We start from the raw sequence: 15,680 nt of genomic DNA, 5'->3' as shown, positions 1-15,680 counted from the left end.
GGTAAGTAAGGATTTTAGTTTTAGATGTCTTGATTTTGAGACTGAATCCCTCTTTCCCTTTTTAAAAGAAAACTTCTCTCTTTTTTTCCTACTAGACGTCATTGCGGGCAGTGCCAGCATGGGCTGGAAAACTGCCACTGTTGCCAGGAGCAGGGGCTCTGAAGTATATTCCTAGTTGCTACCAGCTGCAGCTTATGAAAATAGAATGATCTTGCCCTGGAATTCAGAGAAGGCAGCATACAGACATACTTTCACAGGCATCCTTCATTGAAGCATGGCTATTCAAGTTAAAGGGGAAGTACTTTTCCCACAACCTCATCCCCTTTAAGAAATCTTATAGGAAAATAAAAACCTATAAGACAGGAGGCAAAATAATCTAGACCAGTGTTTCTCACACTTTAGCATGCATCAGAATCACATGGAAAAGCTTGTTCAAACGCAAGTTGCTTGGCCGACCCCCAGAGTTTCTGACTTAGTAGGTCTGGGGAAGGGCAGCCCAATTTGCATTTTTCACAAGTTTCCATGTAATGTTATTACTGGTGGTCTGGGGATCATACTTTAGAATCACTGATCTAGAGGCACTTGACGAGCAGAAAGGGGAAAAATATGTTAAAAGATGTAGTTTATCAAACCTTTTAGTTTCAGCACACAAAATTAAAATTACCAAGAATACCTCAGCTACACAGGAAACATTATGGCTGGGGCACCAAACGTTTGATTGGGAATGATGGTGTGGGCAAAATCTGGAAGAGTGAGCAGAGAGATGATGGTCCTAAATACGGGGAAGCAAATCCAGAATAAAATAAGAACAGGATTAGGGTAAACTGGAAGAGCAGGAAAAGAAGAAAAGATGTGAGAAAGAGAAGAGAAGGGAATGGGATATTTAGAAGGGGGAAAAGTTGGAGAGAAAGCAGTTGAGGAAGCAAAGAGGAAAGGTCTGGAGGACCTCAGGGCTTCTTGACTTGAGATACCGTTTTCTGTTTCACTGGGGAGATGAGAATCACGTCCTAGTGGGAGTACTGTCTCTGAGGTCACTGCTTTTCAGAGAGGCAGGCAGGATTATTTTAACGGTGATCCTCCTAGAAGAAAAACTCCCCTATGTATGAACTATGAGCTAGACACTGGACACCTCTTTCTAAAGCTTCTTATTCAAGAAGAGGGCAAAGGAACATTACTGCCTTCATTAAGATGAATTACCCACCAAATAGAATTGATCTTGTGCTATATCTTAAATTCCAGACCCTCCAGGAGGAAAAATTTAAGAAGTGACATTTGTTTTTGTTTACTTTGGTGATATACCCAGAGTAAATGAAACTCCACCCCCTTACAAAGCCCAAGCTATTTAGAAAGCTATTAACTGATGTGGTTAGTATATGTTAATACAATATTTCACGGAGTTCAACAGATCTTGAAAGAAAGCTTTTGCTTTTAAGGAAATTATATATTACTTAGGACGCTTTTGGTTGCAAGTGACAGAAAACCCCATTAGACTGGTTTCTGTATTGAAGGGACTGTATCAATTTATGTACCTGAAAAACCTAGAGCTGGTGCTGGCCTCAGGCAGAGATCACTCCGACGGCTCAATGATATTACCATGAAGCCAGTTCGCCTCTGCTGCTCTGCTCTATGGTACCAACTTCATCCTGCTTTTATAGTCTCAAAATAGCTGCCGACAGTTTCTGGGGCCAAGTGCTTCATTATTCACATCCTACAGGGAATGATTATTTCTGACCCAGAAGTCTCAACAGAAACTTTCACTTGGTAGTTAATTGTACTGCTTAAAACACAAGGCAAGACTAAAATCAATCACTATGGGAAGGGAGGGAGGGCACAGGGATGGGATGTGAGAATTGGCTTAGGGGACAGTTCTTCACTCCTATAGTGCTGGGGGCGGAATCAGCACCTCAGCATCCCACGAATCTCCAAATGAAAATTAGGGCAATTAGCAAGGAAGAAGAAGACATTAATGATGGAGAGATAATAACCCACGGGCAATTGTGATATGGCACAGTTTTAATTCCAGTCCTCTTTTCCTAGGAGCTGAAACTTCTTTCTGAAAAACAGAGAGACCAACCTTATCAAAGAGCAGTAACTCAGTTTGATGAGGGGAGAAAGCCCATGAAAAAAAAAAAAAAAGTGGTGGGGAGATACCCAGCCCAAAGTGCCCTTTCTTTCTCTCCAACAGCTACAAATCCTGTGCAGGTATCCCGTGCACGACTGAGAGGCTAGCGATCTACTTGGTAAATAAAGGAAAAGAGGGTCCTTTCTGACATTTTTGGAGCAGAAATGAACATGTTTTATTTTAGAAGCACTTTGGCCTAAGTACCAAAAATCACTCTGGTTTGCAAGGCAGATGTAGAGAACAAACGTATGGACACCAAAGGGGGAAAGTGGGGGTGGGGGGGTGATGGTGGTCGGATGAATTGGGAGACTGGGATTGACATATATACACTAATATGTATAAAACAGATAACTAATAAGAACCTGCTGTATAAAAAATAAATTAAAAACAAATCACTCTGGAATTTGCTGCTTCTGTTCTTGACAGACTTAAATCTTAGCCTCCTAATGAAGTGTCAGAATGAAATGGCTGGGAAAGTAATGACTGCGATTTCACCAATGATTTCTGCGCTCCTTTGAGTGAGTCATTGCCCCTCAGTAAAGCAGAAAGGAGAGAGAAGCATGGCTAGAAGTTAATAAAGGATCCGGCAGCCTCGCTCAGTCTTGGAGTTAACTACATCCGCTCTTCCCACTCTCGACCCTTTTCACATCCCCTCCAGGACATGTGCATGGCCATAGTGAAAATGTTAGGGCAATATTATATTAGTAAACCCAGTTCATTCCGTTCCAGTTACCAACTGGAGTTGAGGGGATGCGTTTGTTTACGTAACAAATTCCTCAGAATATGAATTGAATTCGCAACTTCTCATGAAATCCATAGGGACTGGTGCTCACTCCTCAAGAGCAATCAGCTGTCTCTAAGTATAGTGCTTCTCAAATACAAGATTGCGCAAAGATATTTTACTGAATAAGGCACAATTATTAAAATTACATTATCATTAATATAATAAACATATAGAAACTACTGGACTCAGAGCTTCACAAACCCCGAATATAGAGTTGCCTTGCTACCACTAACATATAGGTACATTACATTCCTGCGAGCACTTAATTTTTTTTCTACCCGCAACGTTTGATACCACTGCCTTTCAGGAAGGTATGCTTTCTTTTGTGCTGTTTAGTAATTATTTTCATCTAGTCCATAAAGCCTTTTCCAGTGCCCTTTCCTCTGAGTTCCTATGGCAATTATGATATAGATCAGTCCTCTGGCATTTCTCAAGTGCCATCTTATGCTATTAAGTAGAGCTTGTTTTTCATGTTGCTATGTCTCATCTCTCCAACTGCATTATAAGCAATTCAGGAATGTTATGTGTCTTTGAATCTCCCTAGTGTTTAATAAGGTGTCTTGAGTTAGATTATAAGCTCCTTGAGGGAAGGGACTTCATCCATTATTTTGTTTTCCAAGGTAACTCCTAGAACTCTACCCTGACATATAGCATACAATTGATAAGTATTTATTGAACGAAGGAAATCATATTAATACTAGGTGCTCAAGAGATAATTGGTGGGTTGAATAATAGTACTACTAACCTACTATCAGCTGGACCTATGTTTGAATTAATTTTCCAACAGCGATATGATTTTCATTAGTAATTCAAGATAAGTCCATGACTTTATGACCTAGTACTGCCCTAGGATACATGAAGAACCCAAACACACAAAAAAGTAGAAATCACAGTTTTTATCCCTGAGGAATCCATGCTTCATTTCCATGTCTCAAGTACTGCAGCCTTCCTCTTATTACACCCTTTTCTTATCCAAGCATGCCTTTGTAAGGGGGTTATCTTGCCAAAGATTAGGGCTATTGTTTTACACTGGAATTTAACCCATATCAGTTAGCACAATGATACAGCCAACTGGGATCCTCTTGCAGGGATGGGAACCAAGGAAAATCAGGGCTGTTGGCTTTGGTGTGCATTCCAGGGGGTGGGAATGGCAAGCACATCCCTTTCTGCTAAGATCATCAACTCTCAGAGACACCCACTGGAAATCCCCTGTCCTATTCCTCCATCTAAATTCACAGTTAAGAGGAAAATGTCCACTCTTCATTTCGCATACTCCCATGGCTGGTAAAGTCTAGTAGTTCGTGTGCTTTCTCCTGTTTGTTTTTCTGCAAAATCACTAGACTTCTCCAGCAGTAGATTTACTGGCAAGGGGTCCCTTCCACTACAGGGAAGTGGCTAGCAAGGGGTTTACCCTCCACATATATTTTCTGAACTCCCATCATTCAGAGGAGGAACTCTAGTTCTTTCATTCTGCTTTTTGGTTGGCAGATGATGGAAGCACTGAGTTCTTATTTAGTGTTCACTTGGGAGAGGGGCTCTCAGACTGCCTCAGTGGCCTGAACACCAAGGGGCAACAGCTGCAAGGCCACAAGACTGTTTTCTTGACGAACTTTGATTGTCATCTACTTCCCAGGCAACTTTCTCTGACTCACTGAGTATTTGGTACATGAGAAAATAAATTGGCTTGAGGTACACAAACTAAGAATGGGTGCAATTTTCTAGGGATTATACTAAGGGTTTGTGGGATTAACTTTCTAGTGTAAAGATCTATCTTGGCATATGTTGTCCAAATGAAGTCATTCACCTTCCTGAACAATTTTCTGTTTTGTCTGTTTTTTTAAAAAAGTGTTTCATGAGTTGGCTGTTTAAAATAAGTAACAGGAAAATTATGGACTATTAAAAATAGAAGCTTAATAGAAAACTAGATTAAGAAGGTTTTTAAAAATTAAGTCATATTTATTCAACATTCATATTTAACCTGTAGATTTTGGTTATATGATTTTGGTTATATAATATGTTTTGCTGCACTTCACACTCAAAAGTTTTCAAAGGAAAACTTAATATCTTGTCCCCAAAATTGCTCCTGTTCCTAATTTCTCTATTTCTACCATCTCTTCCAGCCACCTAGATTCAAAGCTACAGCATTCCTCAAATCCTCCCTCTCGTCTGGTCACTGTTTCTAATCATCTTCCAAATCCGCTAGATTGCACCACTCCATGTCTCTCACATGGAATGTCAGCATGCCCCACTCTAGTCTGCTCTACCCAAAACTTTTTAATACTTCATTAGTGCCTTGTGAGCTGTGTACCTAGGTATTAAAGGGCCTTCCCGGTTGGGCCAATGTACCTTTTCAGTCTGGCTTCTTGCCACCACTTGTAATCTGGTCTCAGTAACAGTAAAACCATAACCCCTAACCTACATACCCCTGTACTAAATGACCCCTCGATCACTATTCCCTCAGTCTGGAAGTTCATCCAACCCTTCAAAGGCCACTCTCCCAAGAAAATCATCTAAGATCACCCTGACCAGATACACCCTCTCTCTTGAATCCGCACAGCGTGATGCTTGGCCATCTCTCACCCTGCGTTCCTTGCAGTTATTTATGAACTCGATATGGTATCCTCCTCGCCTTCTCCAAGACATCCTCTCCTGAGGGCTGAGAACATGTCTTACTCTTGCCCAAAGCTTCTGCAGTACCCAGGACACTGCCTTACATATAGTACAAGCTCGGTACATTGAAAAATGTATAGTTTCTATATAAATAATATACTATTGATTGAGGTGAAATGTCATGGTCCCCTCTTTTGTACCCATTACTGTCAAACTCAAGCAAATGTCTGTCAGCCTCAAAAGATATCACTGTAATGTCCTAACAGCCCCTCTTAGAAACCATAGTCATCAGTTAATCCTTGACCATTGGCCCATACTACATGCTTCATTGCAAAGCATTTCAGTTCTTGGTCTAAAATACTTCTAGCTCAATTTCAAAGATGCTTATAGTAAACTCTTTAGTTACAACTGGGAATATATTTAAAGGGACCTGAAAAAAAGTAATATCTAACATTTTTAGAAGACCTATTCTTACAACATTGATATTGGTGACAAAAATAATAAATGTACTATTGGTTTAAGAACTGCTTTTCTGGGCTTCCCGGGTGTGCAGTGGTTAGGAATCCGCCTGCCAATGAGGGACACGTGTTCGATCCCTGCCCGGGAAGATCCCACATGCTGCGGAGCAACTAAGCCCGTGTGCCACAACTACTGAGCCTGCACCCTGGAGCCCGGGAGCCACAACTACTGAAGCCCGTGCACCTAGAGCCCGTGCTCCGCAACAAGAGAAGCCACCGCAATGAGAAGCCCATGCACTGCAAGGAGGAGTGGCCTCCGCTCGCTGCAGCTAGAGAAAGCCCGCGCACAGCAACGAAGACCCAATGCAGCCAAAAACAAAAACAAATAAATAAATAAATAAATTTTTTAAAAAAACTGCTTTTCTAAAGTAAAAATAATATGAGAAAGGGTGAGCATGATGGGTTTTTGTAGTTATTGTTTGTTTTTGTTGGTTATACTATTCCCTTAAAGTATCTGACACTCAATTATAATGTTAACTTTGGAGTTTTTTGGTGGGTATGTCAGCATGCTTTCAGATCTAACCAATGAAACCTCCAACTCAAACTGCCTTAAAAATAAGTGAACATTTATTACATATATATGTAATATATATTATTAATAAAAAACATTTATTATCTAACATAACAGGAAGTAGAGAAGCTCCTCAAAACTGATGATTCAGTGGCACATGACATCTCATGGACCAGGCTCTTCCCATATCTCTACTCTGTGTCCACAGACTCCAAACCATCCTAAAGCTTATTCCTCTTGAACTGGCTCTTAGCAACAACTGGAGCTAGCTACCTGCTTGCTTGTTCACTTCCAACGGGGGAGGACAGAGGGGGCCTCTCTCCTAACGGTGAAAGAAAAAAGTCTCTCCTTTCAGTCTGATTGGCCAGTTTAAGTCAAGGACCTACCCCAGGATGAATAGTTGTCTCCAGGGAAACACCAGGCACAAATCTGCTTACCCCTCAGCTTCTAGAATAACTTCTAAGAAGGAAGATAGAATTTCCATGGTTGGCTAAGGCTAATTAAAACCACTTTGGGGGAGGTGTCAATTATGAAAAGCAAGTTGATATTATAAAACATAAAACAAAGGAGGAGTTGAACGGATGCTGTTGAGTAAGTCACAATTGCAAATATGGATTGGTAATTATGTTCAAACAACAAAGACAATTGCCTTAAGAAAGTACAATATTTCGAATATAGAATTTTTAAAGGATTTGTATGTTCACTCTGTGAGATTTTGTTACAAATAGGTACCAACATTTCTCCAACAGAACCATCACCAACAAGGAAATGGGATTTATTTAATGTAGGCTGTAAGTTTTATGAGATCAGGGACCATGTCCATCTTCCTCAGTGCTCTATCCCTAATGCCTAGCAGAGGGCCTGGTACAGGTGAGATGTTCAGAAAGGTTTCTTCTTGAATAAATAAACAGTAGATAATTTGCACTAGAACAGGGCATCACATTGAAGAGGAGGCCTGGGTGCCACATTAATTTAACTCGAAAAGATATCAAAGGCAACTTTTTACAGAACCAAACTAATTCAATAAAGAAAAACCACCCAGTAAGCTGCTTTCATGCTCAAAGTTAAAGATGTTCTGTAATCCCAGCAGATGTCCGTGCTAATGTTGTTGTTCAATAAATATTATTCTTCTATCTATATCTTTAAAAAAAGTAGAACTCAAACCACTTCAAATTATCCTTATAGAAAAGCTGAGCATTTGAAACACAAACCCAGCTTTCATCTGGCAGCTGCAACTATAATATTTTATTCTCACAAGGTCTCCTATCAGAAGCCACTGCAGACATTCCCACAAAGACATCGCACAATATGAGGGCCAATCAAACAGAATGTGGTCTCCTAGATTTCCCTGTACTTTTGATAATAGAGAAAAGAGGGATTAAGCCAAAGCTTTCCCCCTCCAAGCCCTCGTCTTTCTGCAGACTTTCTGGATAAATGTGCCCCAGCTGTCGCACTGACCTTCCAGGACACTGGTACTTCCCACTCCCAAATGCCATGAAGCAGTCCAAGAAAGCATGCTTCTCTAAATTTGCCTTTTTCCAACGTTCCTGTGGGAAGAAAACATTTTTTTTCTAAATCAGTCTTATATAAATAAGCTTAACTTTATTTCTCTAGGCTAAAAATGATCTTGTACAGCTAATCCTTGCATATAAAGTTGCAGGGTTGTTAGTAATTTTTTCCAACCTGTTATTAATATCAGCCACAATTATGTTTTTGGAATGGGAACTAATAAATAAAAAGGTTTAAAAAGAACTTTAAGTGGTAAATGTAAATGATAATGTAAATCAACCACAGAATTGACCTCAGAAGAGGAAGAATATTTATAATAAGGCCTCAGGCTCCATCATAAAATTGCCCTAGGTAATAAATTTAGTAATGAGACACTGACAGCCCTCCCTGTTGGAGAAAGCTTGGTCTGCAGAATTAATACATCTGGATGCCATTTTTGACAGATTTACCTAAAGGCAGAGAATGGACTAAATGACCTCTTAAGATTTTGTTTAGCCCTGTAACTCCCCAGTTCTAAGAAATAGCAGAACACAGTTTTAATTTGCTTCATTTTTATTTTTGTACTCCTTGGAAACCAATAACAGAAGCAATTGCCTGAAGAACATGAAATATGGCTTCTATCAGAACCAAGCATATTTACTTTTAACATGTCCTGCTGGTTTCAGACAAAAATTTATTTTAAAGTTGGTGAAGCTTATTCCAAAAACTTTTCTATCTGATTTGTAAATGTTATGACATCTATATTACAAATCTAGTCTGTGCTTTGTAGCCTTAGTTACCAGAGAAGTATGGCTGCTTAATGATATAGCCCTAGTTAATTTATGAACTCATACTCCTGGCATAAAGAGGAAATCCAAGGACAATGTATACTGAAAGAGACAACTTACAGGCTTGAACAGGTCAGGTTCAGGAAAATACTTTGGATTTCTATGTAGCCAAAATGGAGACAACATCAACAAGTCACCAGAAGGAACGGTATAATTCTATAACAGAAAAATGGCTCCAAGTCATGTTTTGAGATCTGCTTTAATGAGAGCTAGGGTCACTAAAAATAATCCTACAACCATATTACCATATTAGAGAGAAGACATATACATCGTATAATCAATGGTGAGAAAATCTCTTTCCTAGATGGCTCATTTCTATTTTCCAATGTAGGCAATTACTGATGTCTAATTCTGATGATCAGTTATACATACATATATCTTTGGTTACATGGGGGAAGATAGAGATACACGTGAAAATTTTAGAAACTGGTCTAAGTCCACTGTAATGCAGCTTTTGATGTTTGATATTGGAGTTTGCAGCAAGTGGTCTTGATGATGGAAACCACAGTGGATTCCCAGGTTCTAGAACAGAAAAAACTAACTCTGAGACAGGACACTGGCCATACTGGCACTGAGAACAGGGGCAGTGGGTGTTCTGTCCTTGGGGATGCTGATGACAGTGTCAGGGCAGGGGCAGTGGATTCTGTTTGTTTGTTTCACTCTAGCAGCAGCTGTTAGGGCAGAAGGAAGTTGAAGACAACTGCTTAGGAAGAAATGGGACAAAGCAAGTGTTGTGGGCTTATTGGGTTGGTTTCACATTTGAGGTCTCAGTGGTTGTGAAACTGATGATAAACGGTATGTTTCCTCAAGCAGCAGAGTCTGCAAGATCCTTCTCCATTCACATTATAATAGATTTTCATGATATATAAACTATACCAAGAGCTAAAAACTATGTCACAAAATCATCTTTACATCACCTTGTTCAGGGACCAGAGGACAAAGAGCACCCGCAAGGTGTGAGATCGCTAGAGAGCTACCATCTCTATGGAGGTGAAGACGTTTTATTAGTAACTCCCTTTGCCAAGCATCAGAATCCACATCTGTTTAATCCTGCGTAATTTTGAAGTGTCCTCAAGATATTTGCAAAACACTTACTTTAAGTTTATGTATCTAGAACAGTAGCATGTTACAATTGAAAACATGTTTTTTTAGGCGAGCAGGGAGTGGAGTATGGGGAGGGGCCATCGTTTTTTAACCCAAGAGAACCCCTGTTGACTCCGATGGTTGCTGAGTATTACTTGAGTTTGGTAATTTCAGTGCCAGGATTGCTGGAGTGAGTCAGGTCAAGATAGGAAGAGATGGAGACTTTTGCTCATGCCCTCTTACCATTTTTAAAGTGGAAAAGACCTGTGAGATCCCAGTCTTGTGTGTTTGTTCTACCTCTGCTGGAACTGAGGCTAGAGGGGTCCTGATTGGCTCTGAAATTAGCGGGGGAGGGCCCTGATAGGTGTGGGGGCAGCCCTGGGCCAGGCATCTAGTCAGGGCAGCTGCTGCCCTAGCCCTCCCCCCACCCTCCCCACAGCCCTCTTCAGTGGCTGCTGACCTAGGATCGTGATGTGGAGATGCTGACTGCTGCAGCCTACAAAGCGGGGTAGTAGAGGAAGACTTCAAAGGCAGCCTCGGGAACAGCATTCACACTAGCAACAGGGAGGAGACCAGACAGAAGTTCCTGTTGCAGCAGCAAATGCCAGGCGGATGAGTGGCAGAAAAGGGTGTGAGAGCTGGTTGTATCAAAGGAATCCTCTGAGCAAACGGACATCGTTATGTCCGGGCCAAACAGTCCTGTCTTTGTTAACATGGCACATGAAGAGAAAGATCAAGAGGGAGACAAAACAGTCAGAGGACCAGGGCATAGATCACTAGGAAGTGGAAGTCACAGCTTCTCTGTGTTGGCAATAATGACACCTGTCAGGTAGACAGAAATGAACTTGCTAGCCCACCCCACAGGGATGCTGTGAGGCCAGATGAACTTCATCTGCTAGTCCAGAGATTGGCTTTTCTTGAAGAGGGAAGAGAAGAAGGATTCTCTGTTGTAACTCAAGAAGGATGCTAAGACCAAAGTGAATGCAAGGAATGCAGACTCTTACTTCAAGAAAAGAGGAGTCCTGTAAAGGCAAAGCATCCATTGGAGGAGCCCCAAAGCACATTCTTTCTCTCCAGCTCTTGGCCAGGAGCTTGTTTGGTGTTAGTTGTTTTAAAAAAAAAAAAAAAAAAGTACTTTAAAAATTAAAAGTATATTCTTTTGTGTAATAAAAACTGCTTTCTAGAAATTTTGGAAAATACAGAAAAATGGAAAAAACTAGAAAAGAAAACAACAAGAGTGCTGGCAACAAAAGACAGTTATCAATTGGCTAGACTTCCCTCCAGTACTTTTACCTAATAACAGTAGTTTAGCTTTTTGGGTTTTTTTATTGTTGTTTTTAAATATAGTTTGTTGTTTCTATATACTGATAAATATTGTTTACATATATAAATACCTAGTATATACATATTGTTTTTATCCTACTGAATAAATAATTTTTGACTCTTACATTGTTCACTTGATATTATAGCATAAGTATTATTTTTATATTGTATACTCATTTAAAATAATTTTCTCTCCAGTGGCTTCTTAATCAATCATTCGCTACTATTTTTGCTATAATAAATAATGCCATCACAAACATCTTCTTCCACAAAGCATTGTTCATATAAAATCTTTTAACATATATATTCAGAAGACATAGGAGTATACATGTCCTATGTCTTCTGAACATCTAAGGCTATTAATACATGTTGCTCAACTGTTTCCTCAAATTTTGTAGCAAGATATGTTTCTAACTAAATATATGAGAGTATCAATTTCACTGCCCTCTCATCCGCTAATCTGACATTTTAAATAGGTTTTTTTTGATTGCTGTTTAAAAGTTTATGTCTTTGCTGAGTATTCTCCATGTTCTTATTTTCTTCTATAAAACTTTTGTGCTCATGTCCTATCCTCATTTATCTATATATATTAGTTTTTTACTTATTGATCTGTGAATTCATTAAATATTAAAATTATTAACCCTTGAATTGTACTTATACTGACATTTATTCTTAATTTTTGGCTGACATTTAATTTAGGTTATACTTTAAAAAATAGGACATGTTAAATTTTGATATGGTACAGTGTGTTCATCTGCTTTGTGGTTTCATTGATTAATCCTAAACATAAGAAGCCCTCTTCTCTCCACAACAGTGGCTTTCAAAGGTGGCTTAGGGTCTTCTGGGAGTCCCAAGACATTTTCAGAGAATCTGCCAGATCAAAAACCATTCCTGGGTAAAAGACTCATTCCAAGTATAGGATAGACCAATGGATTTTAATGTAACTGAGTACAAAAAATTCATTAATATATTTTTAGATTGCAGCAAACTTTTAAGAAAGTACCTCTGTTGAGTTTTAGTGTAGTATCAAAGAATAGCCGCAGAAATATCTGAAAAGGCTAATAAAATACTCCTTCCTTTTTTGGTTACATGTCTGTGTGAGGCTGAATCTTCTTCATTTCCATCAATAGGAAACAATATATCACAACAACTGATTGTAGACACATATGTGGGAATTCAGATTTCTTCTATTAGCAAAAGGCATCAGAGAGATTTGCAAACACTTAAAATGATGCTATTCTTCTACATTTTTTGTGTTTTGAAAAATATAGTTATGTTTCATAAAAACCACACTATCTGGGGACTTCCCTGGCAGTCCAGTGGTTAAGACTTTGCCTTCCAATGCAGGGCGTGTGGGTTCAATCCCTGGTCAGGGAGCTAAGATCCCACATGCCTCGCTCCAAAAAACCAAAACATAAAACAGAAGCAATATTGTAACAATTCAATAAAGACTTTAAAAATGGTCCACATCAAAAAAAAACTTTAAAAAAACCCCCACACAATTATTTTAATATGTATTAGATTTCTTATTATTTTTAAAATGAATTGTTAAATAAATATTTTAATAATTTCTCAGCTTTAGTTTCTAATACAGTAAATATTGATAGATATAACTTATATAGACAAAAGTTCTTTGGGGTTCTTAATAATTCTGTAGGGAACAAAGGGGCCCTGAAGCCAAAAAGTTTGAGAACTACTACTCTAGAAGTTAAAAAAATACCCACTTTTAGACAGTCACCCGAAACCATATATTAATCTCATTGCTCTTCATGGACTTACAATGATTCATTTACCCAATATTAAATTCTTCTGCACAAGGGGGTTTGTTTCTTTCTTATCTATCTAGTCAGTTACATTGATCCAAATATCTGGTCTGACACCAGTATCATGCCATTTTAATTACTGTAGTCTTGCTACATGTTTTAACATCTTAAGAAGATAATTAACATTCCTTAATTATTCATATTTTCCAACACTCTTTTTGGTTAATTCTTTCCTGGGTATTCTTGCAGATTAACTTGGTACTAAATATGAAACCTTGTAAAGAGAGCACAAGTAGAAGTTTAAGAGTTTTGGAAAGGTGGCATAATAAAGAGAAGGAAGGAATACAGTAAACCAAAGAAACCAGTGTTTGTCCATTCTCACTTATTCCAAAAAAATATAGAGAGGAATGATTACAGGAGCAAAAATAAATATTCTGTTCAGACTGTGATAAATATCCTGTTCAGATTCCATTAGGAAAGAGCAGTGGAGAATACTTCCAGCATTCATAGCAAGGAACCTTGACCTGTTGTCTAACTGGTCAAAACATAGATGATCCCATCTGAAATGATTTTTATGATCCAAATTCCTGGGAACATATTAATATATTCAGCAAAGACATTCCACCTGTTTTAGAAAATATTTGAAGCTTAAAAGAACCAAGTCATATGAATTTATACTAAGGAAATAATCGGTAATGTGCACAAATATTTAGCTATAGGAATGTTAATCTTTGCACTGTTTATAATAGTGAAAGAATGGAAGCCACATACATATTCAAGAACATTGAACTGATTTTAAATTTTATTTGATGTCCATATATTAGATTATGCTGTAATTCAAAATGATGTGGATGTCTTTTATTGATACAGAAAACTATTTGGGATCTATTATTAAATAAAATAAAAGCAGGTTGTGAGAAAATTAGCTTTGTGTGACTCCAATTTATTTTTTTAATGCACATACTACAGGAAAAATTTCTGAAATTATAATAATACCAAATGTTCATAGTGGTTATCTCTAACTTGCAAGATTCTAAGCAATTTTTAATTTCTTCCTTGAGCTTCTTTTTATGGTCTTTGTTTCCCCCTAATTACCATACTTTGCTTGTGTAATAAGAAAAAAAACGGTTCCATTTATTATTTTTAAAGTCTCAACTCTGTAGGGTGAACATCACAGTGATTAGTTTGGGCCTCCTAAGAGGAAAGGCAGTGTTTATTTTGTGTACAGAAGAAATAGCAGGTACAGGAACCACTGCACCTTTTATAAATATTAAAAAGAGATGTCAAAAATAATGAAAGGAAATGCTGGAACATTCTGGGATGATAGCAGCCTGAGTACGTGTTTGTGGGGTTGCGCTACCACTAACAGAGGCATAACTGCTGCTGCGAGGGCTTGGAAGGCACCTTGGATGCTTCTGAGCCTCATGTCCTCTAGGAAGAACGTGTGGGTGTGAGGAAGGAGAAGTAAGAGACTATGAATTTTTAAAATAATTTATCAAATTGTTTTGGATATCTATTATTTTTAATTAAAATATTTTATTGGGAATCCATAGGTGTTGGACCTATAAAATAGTCCAGTTTTGTAAAAGTATTTTAGGCAGTGAATCATAAATGTGTTCATACCCTTGGACCAGTAATCCACTACGAAAGCATAATTCAATGATAATCCTTAAAAAAGAAAATGTACTAGGCACAAAGATACAAATAATTACCATATTAAAAACAAAGAAAACTACCTAAACTCTCAAGAGTCAGGAATTAATTAAATATTTAAGCTATCAACTCAATGTACTATTAATGTGGCCTTGAAATAAATATGAAAACTCCTTAGATGCATGAAATGTGAAGAATAGTGTATAAAAAAAAAATGTTAATGACAGATTTACACTGTAATGAAACAGGCTTCTATATTGATGTCACAACATTGCAGATACAAGGTCAACACACAAAAATCAACTATATTCCTACAGACAAGTAATGTACAATGGAGAATCAAAGTTTTAAAAAATACCATTTACAGGGCTTCCCTGGTGGGGCAGTGGTTGGGAATCCGCCTGCCAATGCAGGGAACACAGGTTCAAACCCTGGTCCGGGAGGATCCCACATGCCGCAGAGCAACCAAGCCCGTGTGCCACAACTACTAAGCCTGTGCTCTAGAGCCCGTGAGCCACAACTACTGAGCCCGCGTGTCGCAACTACTGAAGCCCGTGTGCCTAGAGCCCGTGCTCCGCAACAAGAGAAGCCACCGCAATGAGAAGCCCGCGCACCGCAACGGAGAGGAGCCCCCGCTCGCCACAGCTAGAGAAAGCCCACACACAGCAACAAAGACCCAAACGCAGCCAAATAGAAAATAAATAAATAAAAAGAAAAGAAAACCCCACTTTATTACAATAAATAAATAAATGAATAAAAATTTAAAATACCATTTCCAAAAGCTCCAAAATAATGGAAATACTTAGGTATTAATCTAACAAAACTTGTATAGGATCTATATGCTTAAAATAACAATCAAAATACCCACTTATTTGTCAAATAACTATTCTGCATTTCAGCTAATTTACTACTACCCAGAATATAAATAAGACTTACTAAAAGTTCAATAACAATTATAGTAATATTCAAAGTAATAA

At 38.4% G+C, this 15,680-nt stretch overlaps 1 protein-coding gene across 3 annotated transcripts in view; it reads right to left on the bottom strand.

Annotated features, from left to right (window-relative positions):
* LOC132374637 (24-hydroxycholesterol 7-alpha-hydroxylase) overlaps positions 1 to 15,680 on the bottom strand; it is a 68,637-nt gene that overhangs the window by 9,960 nt on the left and 42,997 nt on the right. For 2 of the 3 annotated variants that reach the window (XM_059938564.1, XM_059938565.1), the window contains 2 exons: positions 8,942 to 9,037; positions 8,004 to 8,092 (listed from right to left, as the gene is read on the bottom strand). The exons of the other annotated variant lie outside the window; for it this stretch is intronic. In XM_059938564.1, coding sequence (XP_059794547.1) covers positions 8,004 to 8,092; positions 8,942 to 9,037 — 185 coding nt within the window. The remainder of the gene's footprint in view (positions 1 to 8,003; positions 8,093 to 8,941; positions 9,038 to 15,680) is intronic. 3 annotated transcript variants of the gene reach the window in all.

This window comes from Balaenoptera ricei, chromosome 11 (assembly GCF_028023285.1).
Source record: "Balaenoptera ricei isolate mBalRic1 chromosome 11, mBalRic1.hap2, whole genome shotgun sequence".
Taxonomy (NCBI): Eukaryota; Metazoa; Chordata; class Mammalia; order Artiodactyla; family Balaenopteridae; genus Balaenoptera; species Balaenoptera ricei.
Note: the sequence above shows the minus strand (reverse complement) of the source record. Positions and strands in the feature narration are given on the sequence as shown.